Genomic DNA, 13,727 nt, shown 5'->3' on the forward strand with positions numbered 1-13,727 from the left:
GAAAATTAAGCATGAACTCAGTGTTTTATTAGATAAAATTAACTTCATAAAGAAAACTGTTAATGCCCTGGAAGAAATTAAATGAGGAGACTCAACAGGCATTCAGATATCCAATTCAATACTAGAGCAATTCTTTTTGCTATGTCCTTAGCTTAAGCATCATCAATTTCTTCAATTTCTACAATAAATTTTTGTTACATCAAAACTCCTGTACAATTTTTTGAAAACCTTTATGACTCCTTTATCCAAAGGTTGCACTATAGACGTTGTATTCACTGGAAGAAAAATGAGTTTATGTTGTTCAACTGTACATTAATGAGCTGTACAGTTATCTAAGGTAAGTGCAATTTTTTTACTGGCATGCTATTATAATTCCCCATTCCATTTTTTCAGAAAGTCAATGAAATTTGAGACACAGTGCATGCATTTATGTTCTTATTATTATTATTATTAGCCATATGGTGAATCACCAAGAAGGAGAAGAGTGATGATATCCAGCTCAGGACCCTGAGTGTGCCAAGCCCATACTCACCAGATGTGAGCCCCCAGGGCAAATATATTCAACTGGTAGGTTTCTGTCCCTCTGAACACATGAATGATTACTTTTCTCAGTTATGAAAAGCTTTTTTTTATTGTGCCTGTTATATTACACATAAGAAGTACAGTCAGTCTTTCTTTCTGCTTTTTTCCAGCTGTTGAATATTCATTTCTGAATAATAAAATATGCTCGGGCATTGTTCTAAAATAAACACCAGTTTCAACAGTCAAAAATATAGTCAGGGCTAAATCCTTCCTATAAATTAGGCAAGACATTTTCCACCTATTTTTATGATGAACTTGTATTTGAGTCCGAATTTTCTCCATGAAATTTTTAAGCTTCATGGAGAATGATTTTAAGCCACCTATCTGTCGGCTTAAAATCATTTACACTGAGTTCATTTGAAATTCCTTTGCCTTTTTACATAAGATATTTCTTCTGATAGGAGCATTTTTTAATCTTTCATTTGTGAATGATCTCAGAAGTACTTCTTCCACAAGTTCATTCTTTGCACATTTTACTTTTCCTGTTCTGATTATTATTCTCGGTAACTCCTAATTCATGCAATTTTCTATTTTTCAAAAGTTTTAATGCAACTTCAATCTGATTACACTTAGGTAAGGCATCATAAGCACTAAGAAATTCTCTAAGAAAATAAGCACTCAGAAATTCACTCAAACTTAAATCTCTATGTTTCTGTGACATTACTATTCTAAGAAAAAATAAATCATTATTTAATTCACAACAGATATCAATTGCAAACTAAATGCAAGTCTATTCATGGAAAGTAGACAGTGGATACAGTACAGACCATGCTGAAATCTACAAGTCTTGCACAGTAATCTTTCCAGGGCTGAACTGATTGCCAAGATTCTCATCATGTACTGCCTCCTGTTATGTCTGGGCAGAACTGCTGACAGTTTCAAATTTGTTCCTAACTTGTGACTTTTCCTTTTTTCCTGTACTCGTTAAATAAATTCTCATTTATCTTACTCTTAATATCATTAATACCAATGTGTACAATAATATCAACTTTTGTGACCTTAAAAAAAAAGCTGATAGCTGCTCTATAATATCATCAACTTTGGCCCCTGGTCCTATTCCACCTATCCTTTTTATACAATATATTTCCCATTTCCCTAACAATACACTCATGGAAATGGGAATCTACTACCTCTTGTGGAAACAGATCTCTGTCATTGAGGATGATGTGTTGCTCAAGCATAGTTCTAGTGTTGAAATGGGCAGATGAGTGGTGCTTGATGATTTCCCCCTCTCTTTTATTCCTTTGAGGTCATCAACTCTGTCCTTCAAGCCCTTTTATAAACCCATCGGAATGCTGAATTTGCAATTAGCCTCCTCATGCTTTTACAATGCACACACAAAGGCATTTTCTTTGGCTGTAGGTTAAAGTCTGGCTAAATGTAGTCTTTGCAAAGAGATAACAAGAAGAGCTCACGATGAAATCCTAATTCATAAGAAAACTGCTGGTGACATTTCTCTCCCAAGGCAAAGTATTCCCTTTGCTTTGAGCATTTTACCTTGCTCTAGTGTGAGGCACGATTCTAGATTAAATTTAAGAATACAGCATGAAACTAAGAAATACAAGTATAATGAGTATAATATAAACTACATCTGGATTATTAATGAGTAGCAGTATTTACTATGCTATTTTAAAATACTTAATGTATTATGTGATACAGTTACGTTACAAGAATGTGTTTGTATTGCTATATATTTATAGTTTATGGATTTAATAAAACGCTTCTGATATTAACTATATTCCTATGGAATTGTATAAAAGACTACTAAATCATATTTATATCATTCTATAACAATATTATAATGATACTATGTTTATGCAGTTCTTATATTAATATTACAACAATGATGGCTATATTGCTCTAATATCGATACGGTAAGACAACAATGACATGCAGACCAAAACTTTCATTTTTTAAGCAATTTTGAACACACAAGTAAAGAAAAACCAAGTAAATTAACGAACTTTATCAGATAAATACATTACTCATTTTAAGTAAATATATAACAAATACTAATAATTTTCAAGTATTAAAAAAAAATTAAATTATCAGCTCTCAAAAAACGCAATCCATTCAACTGCAATCTTCAGTGACTGGGGCATAAATTTATAGCGAGGAAGGATGGTTGTGGGATAGATGTGCAGAAATTTGCTTTTATCTGGAGGGTAGTTAGTGATTACTGGAACAAACTTCCATCTAGTGTTGTGCAAGCAGGTACACTGAATAAGTTTAAAAGAAGAATTAGACAAATTGTTAGAAAGGATGGACAGCAATATAGAAATTTTTTTATGGCTGATGCTGCATAAGCCTGCTTTTTTTTCTGGCATCATTTTCCACTACTTATACTAATATATTTTCAAACCAAGATAATAAATTATACTTAATCAACTTTATTTTTATGTGAAAACTTACCTGGTGAGCATCAAGGTCAACAATCATTGCAGACTTTATTGAAATAAATTTTTTAAAGAGGAAATGTATACAAAGCGTAATATCTGCATAAGCACAAAATCCTCCACCATGATTGGCTGAGCAGTGATGAAAGCCACCGCCTATATTAATAGCCCATCCTCGTTCTAAGGCCAATTTTCCAGCCTGCATAAAAAAAACTGTAACTGTTATTAAGAATATAAATGACATTACCAAACAGATTTATAACAAATAACTCACAAAAAATTTTGGAAAATGTGCCTTGACTAACAAACTGAATTAACATAAATTTAAAATAAATTTATTAAATAAATAAATAATATCTACATAAAATACTAAAATGGATATAAAATAAAAGCATTACAATACAATAAGATAAATGTATGAAAATACAATAAGATATGTGTTAAAATACAATAAAAAATAAGTACTTGGAATACTCAATCCAAAGCAGTGACAAAAATATTTCCTGCACAAAACTAAAGTGTCTAATGAAGTTGCCATAGGCAGCATGAAAGATGCTGAAGCCATAAAGTCTGATTCTCACACTTTGTAAATAAGTGATGAAGTCCTTGGAGGTATCTGAGTAACTCCATCACTTCAGAGTTGTATAACACCTTGGCACACCAAGGTGTTATACAACTCTATTAAGCCATTGCATCTCAGATATCTATTAGTTATACAACACTGAAGGTGTCACAAACTTTATGACCTTTCTGGTTCTTCAACGCCAGAACCAATAAAATGAATAAGTCTTATTTTCTGCTTTATGGAATAGTTAATTTATTTTTTTGGTAGTTGTTGGCGCATAGCCTTCTGTGGCCATAATGCACCTCCCACGGTTTTTGCAGTACTTTGATCCAAGCCCGAGGCGGGAATCGAACCCGCAACCTTTGGGTTACCAGGCAGGCACTTTGCCCACCTGGCTAGCCTGGTCGGCTGGAATAGTTAATCATGCTAGACTTGCTTAATACTACCTCTTGCACAATATCCATTCAAATGAATGGAATTTTTCCAAATTTATTCTATAACTTAAATCCAATTTCTTGGGGAAGCGGGGGATTATCTATTTACTGTTATTGGTTGTTATTTGTTTATTTTATTTATTATTACTTTTTTGATGATCATGTGCATACTATTTTGTTCATAATATGCCAATTCCTATGATTTATCATATATTATGTACATATACAAGTAAATTATGCATATATATTTTACATACTTGTAAAGTATATAAAAATACTTCACACATCTATAAAGTATTTTTCTGTATTAACACTGTGTAAAATACAAATGCATGGGTAGGAATAGAAGTGAACTGTGTGCGTGCATTTGGGCACACACATGCACGTATTTCATTTAATCATTGGGAAACTTCAATTCATTCACTGCTGCAAAGAAAAAAATGAATTGTCAGATCAAAACCAAAATTTGTGTATTGCTACAGACATTTCAAGGTTTCAAACAAAATAAATTTTATATTTAGCATTAGTTGAGGCATATGATGCAAGAAAGCAAACTTATAGAGCATCAGCCAAAAAAAAAAAGAAAAACCTTCTCATTTCACCCATCCGGTCACTCCAAATATTTGTCTAGTTCAGCCTTAAATTTATTTAAGCTATCAACTTCCAGAACAACAGATGGAAGTCTGTTCCAGCAATCAACTATCTGCTTCCTAAAGGCAAACTTCCACGGATCTATTCTACAGCTGTCTTTCCTCAATTTGAATCTATGCCCCATCAGGTTCTTAATCTCAGCAAGTGGAAGTATCCTATCCCATCAGCATTGAGCCTGCTCAAACCATTCAAGGCCTTGTACACCTCCATCAGATCACCTCATGGGTGCCTAGTCTCCAGATGCTGTAACTTACAGAATTTAAGCCTCTCCTAGTAAGAGAACCCCTTTGTTCCTCTCACCAATCTTGTTACCCTTCTCTGTACTCGTTCTAGCAACTCTACATCCTTCCTAATATGAGGCCTTGAGACCTGTACACAGTACTCAAGGTGTGGTCTGACCATTGCCTTATACAAAGGTATAATCACCTCCTTGTCTCTGCTAGCAAAATTCCTATATATCATTGACAAAACTCCATGACCTGCTCTGGCAGCCCGTCTGCACTACTCAGAGAATTTCATATCTGACTGCACAATTACCCCCAGGTCTTTTTTTTTTTTTTTCCATTCTCCACCTCCCTGAATGTAGTACCACACAGTTGGTATGTTTCTCTTGGGTTACTGCTACCCATATGCAGTACTTTACATTTGTCAATATTAAACTTCAGTTGCCACTTCTCAGCTCATCTACCTAACTTTTCTAGATGCTGTTGCAGTAGCATACTGTCTTTACTATTATTAAAAACCCTGCTGACCTTTGTATCATCCACAAACTTAGACATTAAGTCTGATATACCTTCATCAACATCATTAATAAATACACAAAACAACAATGGGCCCAGCACCAAACTCTGGGGCACTCCACTAATAACATTAGTCCATGTAGAGCAGTATCCATATATTACCACTCTCCGCCATCTCCCACTCAACCATCCCATTATCCATCGCAGCAACTTGCCCTTAATGCCATACCGCTCCAATTTGAATAGCAGTCTTCCATGTGCAACAGTATCAAAAGCTTTCCTGAAATCGAAGTATATGATATCAAAATTATTTTTTGCATCCAATTCCCCTTAACAAACCCATGCTGTGTCTGAACTATTACTGCAGTCTTGTCTAGGTGATCCTGCATCACTTCTTTAACCAGTGACTCCATTATTTTCGCCAAAAGTGAAGTTAAACTAATAGGTCTATAATTATTTGCATCACCCTTTGAATCCCCTTTGTGAATTGGGGATATATTTGCACATCTCCAGTCCATAGGGACCTCCCCTGAATCTAAGGGTGCACTCATAATTAAGCTCTTTGTTATTACAAAATCATTTTTATCAAAACTTTTATTTTTGACATTTCTATCACAACTACTTCTGAGTAAATACAAATCTTTTTTTTAACCCCCCCCCTTATTTCCAAATCACAAATGGGGATTAAAAGATAACATGAGAAATTACAGACCTGTCAGCTTAACTTCTGTTCCAGTGAAAATAATGGAGTCTCTGGTTAAAGAAATAATGAAGGACCATTTAGACAGAAACGCAATTATACTGCAGTCACAGCATGGATTTGTAAAGGGGCAATCTGGTCTAATCCAATCTAATTAAATACTATAATGAAGTAACAAAGGAACTAGATGCAAAATATAATTTTGATATCATATAAGTGGATTTCAGGAAGGCTTTAAATACTGTTACTAATAAAAAAACAAAATAAAATAAAACTTTTATTGTATTTTGTTTATTTATAGGTGTGTGTGTAGGAATAAAAGTAGTCTGTTGTATTGGCTAAGCATTTTGAATTGGGCTCCTTCCATCATATGGAAAACAGCCTTAACAAACTTACCTGTCTGTGCATACTAATAATGACACACAAATCTGTACACTGTTTTTTGAGTATATTGAATCTTTGGTTTACTGTGCAGTTCCTTATATATAACACACAGGCCAGGAGTATTATGTTAAAAATGACTGTAAAATATGTGGGGTGGTACCAACATATTTTACAGCCATTTTAATTACTTTCTGAAGAAGTAATTAAAAAATGTCAACTCACCAGAATAGTCCCACCAGTTTGGAAACGAAAAGGCCTCAGTACTTTTCTTTGTACTATGCCATTAGGAAGAAGAGCAACAAGGGGAACCTCGGTTATTCTGGCAACATTTGCACTCCACTATTAAAAAAATAATAATAATGCTAAATAAACAAAAAAAGGCAAAAAATTTCCCATATTACTTTTTTCTGTAATTTTTTTTAACTTAACAAAAAATAATTTAAAAAAACAATTTTTAGTTAGCTGTGAGCAGGTCTTATGCAATTGCACTAACTTGTAAGCATGTTAACTCACTACACAACTTGAGGCTTTTGCCCTAAAATGCAACGTAATTCAAATTACTACACACCATCAAGCATCTCTCGTATTGTGGAGTTATACTTCGCAACTGCCTTACCAATCTTATAACTATTTAGTAGTTAGATGCGAGCAGATCTGATGCAATTGCACTAACTTGTAAGCAAAAACAGGATATGCATGTATATGTTGTGAGTGAGTGAGAAGAGAATTATAGCACAGACCCCTACACAATAATTTACAAGATGCAGTTATTTAGTGAGGGCAAAATTTAATTGTGGTTTCTTTGTAAGGCCTGTAATCATCCAAAAAAAAATTCTATTTTCTAAAAGTTTTCAGGTATGCATAAGTCAGTTATGGCATATCCATACCTGACAACTTAGAAATCAGAAGTTGTAAAAGGTTTTATAAAATTTAGTAGAAATCTACCATTCTGCTGAAACAGTATTCTAGAACATTTCTTCCAAATCAATAATAATAATAATTATATCATTATGGTGCAATGTAAAAATTACATATCTAATTATAAAAACGAATATAACTGTATTTTAAAGTTGTTTCATTTATATATTCTAAAAGGTTTTTTTTTTTTTTTTCCCCATTAGAACCCTTTTTGAAAAAAAAGGTGGAGGAATGAAAGATTTATATACAAAAAAATGCCAAAAATAATTAAGTATTGCTCTTTACAAAAGAGCAATTCTTAATTATTCTAGGCACTGAAATTCCACTATATTAAAGATTAACATGCATTAAAATATGTCTGATTTAAAGAAATATACAGGGCTGTCAAAAATATACAAAATATATGCTGTTTCTTCATCAGCTGACAATGTGAAACTTCAGAGAAGCAACAAAAACTTCATTTTCTTCAGAAAATCTGCACTAAATATTTGTTCATGTTTAAATCAGAAATATACCCTATTGTTTCATTTGACAAATATGATAAAAAAAATCCATTCTGTTCTTTTCCATGAGAGTGAAAATATATTCACATTCTGCATTATTGTGATGGATAATGAAAATAAACAAAACCATTTTGGATATTTTACCATACTTAAATTCAACATGCTTCATGCTAACTTAGCTTATTTTGCATCAAACTTTCTTATACTGTATAAATAGCTGAAATGTTAGTGTCACTGGTGAACTGTATAAAGGAATACAATTTGACTCAGTCCAACATGAGAGATTCTTACATAAGCTGGAACATATCTATCTATACATTAAAAAAGTTTTCCTCCTAGTGATATTTATTCAAGCAAATGGGAGAAGGCGGCGAGGCAATTAAGTCACTACAAATGCAATTAATTATTGACAACTGCCTCCATAACGTTCACCAACCTCGTGCATGTGATTCTCTGTCTAGCATTTGATGTTCCATTGGAACGTTTTTTGTATATTAATGAATATTGTATATTTGTAAATACTGTGGGAAGAGGCCTTTTGCTCTTTCGGATGCAATAATATTCCTCATGTATTATGGAACCCAAAGCAAAAGGCCTCTTCCTAAGTGACCTATGTAAACGCAGGTAAATAATTACATAGTGATATTGTCTGAAGTCCAGGAAAGTATACACCGGCAGGTAGTTCAGTGAAAGCCAGTGATAATTGACAGGTGAAGGCACCTCCCATTTCTGACTGTTTTGTGTCATCAAGGTGGAAAGCTTAGCTTAGGTAGGGTGTTTATCCCTCCATTCCGCTGTTTTAAAATGGGAAAATGAGTTCCTGATTTAAAAACAGTGGCAAATGTGGGGAAAATACCCTAGGAGGACAGTGGGAGGGGAAAGCAGAGGCATCTGCCAATCGCTGTCCATTTGTTGAAATATGGGAATCACAACTTGTCAATCACTGCTTTACCACTGTTTTGCTTGCCGCCATGTTGGAGGGTGTACACCATTCTAGAGATTTACCATTGGAACAAACTTCCATCCTGCATAGGTGAGTACTTTGAATAAATTTAAGGAACAATTAGATAAATTATTAGTGGTGATAGGCAAGTGAAGTAGGTTGTGTTTTTTTTTTTTTTTTTTGTTGTTGATGTATAAGCTTTCTTCCTTGCATTATTTGCCACTATTAATGAACATGATCACATATGCATACAACTTTGTGTTACCTGTCAAAGAAAAATATTGCAGGGAACTAGAGAAATTTACTTGAAACTGCATGGTGCATCCTCCACAAGCTCATAGTCTCTCCCAGAAAAAATAAAATTATGTTGCTAAAAGGTAGCCATTAGCACTCAATCACTGATAATAAAGTATCAAATCCAGTCAATCCCTTACATAATTACTAAAAAACACCAGTGTTTTTTTAGTAATTAACCTTCGACCAGTATGTAGCACACGTCACTGAAAAGGGAAAAAAATTCACAGCAATGTTAGTAAGAATTATATGCAGTGACTGAGGCATAAAAGCTAAGGGCCCTTGTTCTCGTCTATAACTGTGTCTTCTTACCTTTCATCACTTAAGCAGAAAGAATCTGGTATGATAAAGTCATAATAGTTAAAATCAAAGAAAAACTGGGTATATACAGCAACAAATGCTGCTCCTCGTGACACGAGCCTGTCAGTGTCCACTCCTGATCCTTCAGGTCCTAGCTGGTAGGTTCCCATTTGACTTTATGTTCATCTACTAGGGTCTCACTTTTCACCTTCCCATGAGGGAAGACAGGTGGAAGTCCTTAACATAAACCTTGATATTGCTGATACAAAAAAAAAAAACTCCCTCAGAATCTGAAACATACTCAGTGAAAAGTGCAGGCATGGTGGAATGAAGAAACAAAAGTTACTATGACAAAGGTATTTACCTAAACTAAATTTACATAAATTACTTTATGTAAATCAAAAATAATATGAAATGGTTCTCCCCAGGCAATTGTTGTTGTTGTTGTTGTTTGGTTTTTAGCAGCATTAGCAACTAAGGCCATATTGCTCCGGGGATATGCAGTGGTCATTCTGACCTTTCCGCATCCTCCGTATTTGGTGGTCACAGGCTCAAACCCCAGTCTAATCAAGAAGCGTGTGCTACACACTGCTGCTCCTACCCACCTAGATACAGAGGTGCCTCCCCAGGCAATATACATGACCTATTTATTAACAATACACAAGTCAATAAGAAGTTCACTGATCTGGAACTCTTCAACTCATAGTTCTGATACTGTGACAAGACTCAGATATCATACATATAGACCTGTCCCCTTTGTGAGGAATATTACAGCTAACTGTTCAGCTCTTCTCCCTCCCTCTCTCTCTCTCTCTCTCTCTCTCTCTCTCTCTCTCCCTCCCTCCCTCCCTCCCTCCCTCAGAATTAGGAAGAATTCTTGAAACAAAAGAAGCACACGATGTCCTCCAAGGATTTGCTTTCTGCCAACAAGTAAAAAAAAGTTCAAATAACAGGCATTGTGTTTCCATTCTAGCATATTAGAATGGAAACAATAATGCAGAAAAAAAACTGCTTGGCACAACCACAGCAAAGTCGGCACACTAAACCCACAAAAACATGTGACACATGACCATTTGCTACCAAATATTATGGTTGTCAGAACAATATAATCAATAAAAAATTGACTCACTGCACATGTGCTGACAAAGGCCACACACAACTATAACTGTTTTCAGCTGAATCCTCAGGTTTACAGAGGTTACTTTGGGTTTCTTAAGGCATTTCTCTACCACACTGTTTTGGTAGCAGTGGAGCATTAGGAGGTACTGATATAGAAGTGACAGCTGATTGATCCCTCAATGTGAGTTTTTCAAACTTAATAAGTAGCATGCAATGGCAATAAATGACTATTTGGCTGTTGTTGTTTAGGAGCACAAGGGCATTATGGCATTAAAGCAATCAATTCATGATTGCTTTAATGCCATTAGTCGAGAAAACAGATTCAATACTTAATGTGTATAGCTCATCAAGGTTAGCATTATTTATAAGACTATGTAACAGATTTAAAGATTTCTGAAGTTTAGTTGGTTAAAAGAAGTTTTATGAATGTTGAAATAATGTGGACAGTGACAATATTAGCATTAGTAAAGCATATGATGCAAAAAAGCGAGCTTATATAGCATCAGCCAAAAAAAAAAGCATCCTTCTCATTTCACCCATCCACTCCCTCCAAATGTCTCTAGTTCTGCCTTGAATATATTTAAGCTATCAACTTCTACAACGACAGATGGAAGTTTGTTCCAGCAATCAACCACCCACTGGCTAAAGGCAAACTTCTGCACATCCATCCTACAAATGTCTTTCCTCAATTTGAGGTGCCTCCATAGCCAGGTGGGCAGGGGCAGGAGCAGTAGTGCATAGCACACTCTTCTTGATTAGACTGGGGTTCGAGCCCGTGACCACCAAATACGGAGGGTGCTGAAAGGTCAGGGAATGACCACTGCATATCCCAGGAGCAATATGGCTTTAGTTGCTAATGCTCCTTATTCTAAGGAGCATTAGCAACTAAAGGGGCAATTATTCTGAGCAAGAGGAAGAATTCCATTTGAATGGTTTGAGCATTGAGCATGCTCAAACCATTTAAGGCTTTATACACCTCAATCAGGTCACCTCGCAGGTGCCTAGTCTCCAGACACTGTAATTTGCAAAACTTAGGCCATCCTTCGTAAGAGCAACCCTTTTCCATTCACTAACTTGTTGCCCTTCTCTGTACTCGGGTCACCAGCTCTACATCCTTCTTAAAATGAGACCTCCAGACGTGTATACAATACTCAAGGTTTGGCCTGACCATTGCCTTATTCAAGGGGATAATCACCTCCTTTATCCCTGCTAGAAAAATTCCCATATATCATTGACAATACACCATGAGTTACTATTGCAGACCATCTTCACTGATCAGAAACTTCATAACTGCCTGCACAATTACCCCCAGTTCCTTTTCATTCTCTACCACTGTCAGTGTAGTACCACACAGTTGATATGTTACTCTGGGGTTACTGCTTCCCATATGCCCACCTGCTCAACTTTTCTAGATCCTGTTGCAGCAGTGTACTATCATTAGTGTCATTAACAACCCTGCCGACCTTCATATCATCTGCAAACTTAGACATTACGCCTGATATATCATCATCAATATCATTAATAAATACAGCAAACAACAATGGACCTAATACTGAACCCTGGGGGACTCCATTAGTAACATCAGTCCACAAAGAGCAGTGTACATTGATTACCACTCTCTGTCTTCTCCCATTCAACCATCCCTTTATCCATAGCAGCAATTTGCCTCCAATGCCACACTGCTCCAATTTTTGCAGCAGTCTTCCATGTGCAACAGTATCAAAAGCCTTTCTAAGACCCAAATATATGATATCAAAGTTATTCTTTGCATCCAGTTCCTTTATGACCACATCATAATATCCAATCAAATTGGTCAGACAAGACTTTCCCTTAACAAACCCATGCTGTGTTTGAGCTATAACTGAAGTCTTGTCTAGATGATCCTGATATCCAGTGCCTCCATTAATTTCCCTGGAACAGAAGTTAAACTAACAGGTCTGTAATTACTTGTGTTGTCCTTTAATCCTCCTTTGTGGATTGGGGGGGTCACTATTACACATCTCCAGTCTGTGGGTACCTCCCCTGAGTCCAAGTCGCATAATTATGGCTAAGGGTTTGCTTACTTTCTTTACTGCCTCCTTATTCTTTGCCACCTTTTTTCACTTTCTTATTCCAAAGGTGTTTTTCCTTCTGCTTGGAAATTTGCTCATATCCAGCCAGTCCTAAAAAGGGTGACAAATCCCTTCCATCCAATTATCGTCCCATTGCAATTACTTCTACTCTTTCTAAAGTAATGGAGAAATCAATTAACCGCCAACTCTTAAACTACCTAGAAACCTTCCATCTGATCAACGATCGCCAGTATGGATTCCGTCAGTGTCGATCCACTGGTGATATTCTGGCTTATGTTACCCATTTATGGACTAATTCAATGGAAAGGTTCGGTGAAACACAAGTAGTTGCTCTTGACATCTCAAAGGCTTTCGATCGTGTTTGGCATAAAGGTCTTCTAAACAAGCTTCCATCTTATGGTTTGCCAACTGTTTTTAGTAATTGGTTATCCAGTTTTCTCTCTGATCGCTCACTGAGGGTGATGGTAGATGTCTCTCTGTCTTCTAACTTCTCCACTAATGCCGGTGTCCCCCAAGGTTCAGTTCTTTCCCCCACTCTTTTCCTCTTGTATATCAATGACCTTCTTCCACTGACTGGAAATCCTATCCATAGTTTTGCCGATGATAGCGCATTGCATTCAACGTTCCATTTTGAGAAACCTTGTCCAGCTGAATCAGCTTCAAGTTCTCGAAAATCTGCTGCCAATTCCTTAAATGCCGATCTTCAGGTAATTCTCCAGTGGGGCAAAGACAACTTAGTTGATTTCAACCCTTCTAAAACTCAATCTTGTCTTATATCTCGCAAAAAGGATTCTTCTGCTCCTATGCTTATCTTTAGTGACACTCCAATTTCTAGGCAAAATGATATATCTCTTTTGGGGATTACCCTGACTTCTAATCTCTCTTGGCACAAGCACATTACAAACATTGCTTCCTCTGCATCTAAAAAACTTGGTTTTCTCTTTCGCTCTCGGCATTACTTTTCTTCCAAACAGCTGCTCACTCTGTATAAATCGCAAATCCGCCCTGCCATGGAATATTGTTCCCACATCTGGGGTGGTGCCCCCAAAACCTCTCTCAGGCTTCTTGATTCCATTCAGAAGAGGGCAGTTAGGTTAATTAACGATTCATCTCTAACAGAGTCTCT

At 35.9% G+C, this 13,727-nt stretch overlaps 1 protein-coding gene across 2 annotated transcripts in view; it reads right to left on the reverse strand.

Annotated features, from left to right (window-relative positions):
* The window catches only part of HDAC11 (Histone deacetylase 11), a 159,199-nt gene that overhangs the window by 47,016 nt on the left and 98,456 nt on the right, over positions 1 to 13,727 (reverse strand). For both annotated transcript variants that reach the window (XM_090387197.1, XM_090387196.1), the window contains exons 5-6: positions 6,675 to 6,791; positions 2,995 to 3,177 (exon numbers count right to left, since the gene is read on the reverse strand). In XM_090387197.1, coding sequence (XP_090243323.1) covers positions 2,995 to 3,177; positions 6,675 to 6,791 — 300 coding nt within the window. The remainder of the gene's footprint in view (positions 1 to 2,994; positions 3,178 to 6,674; positions 6,792 to 13,727) is intronic.

The sequence above is a fragment of the Mastigoproctus giganteus genome, chromosome 13 (assembly GCF_048544385.1).
Source record: "Mastigoproctus giganteus isolate SK-2022 chromosome 13, ASM4854438v1, whole genome shotgun sequence".
NCBI classification, from domain to species: Eukaryota; Metazoa; Arthropoda; class Arachnida; order Uropygi; family Thelyphonidae; genus Mastigoproctus; species Mastigoproctus giganteus.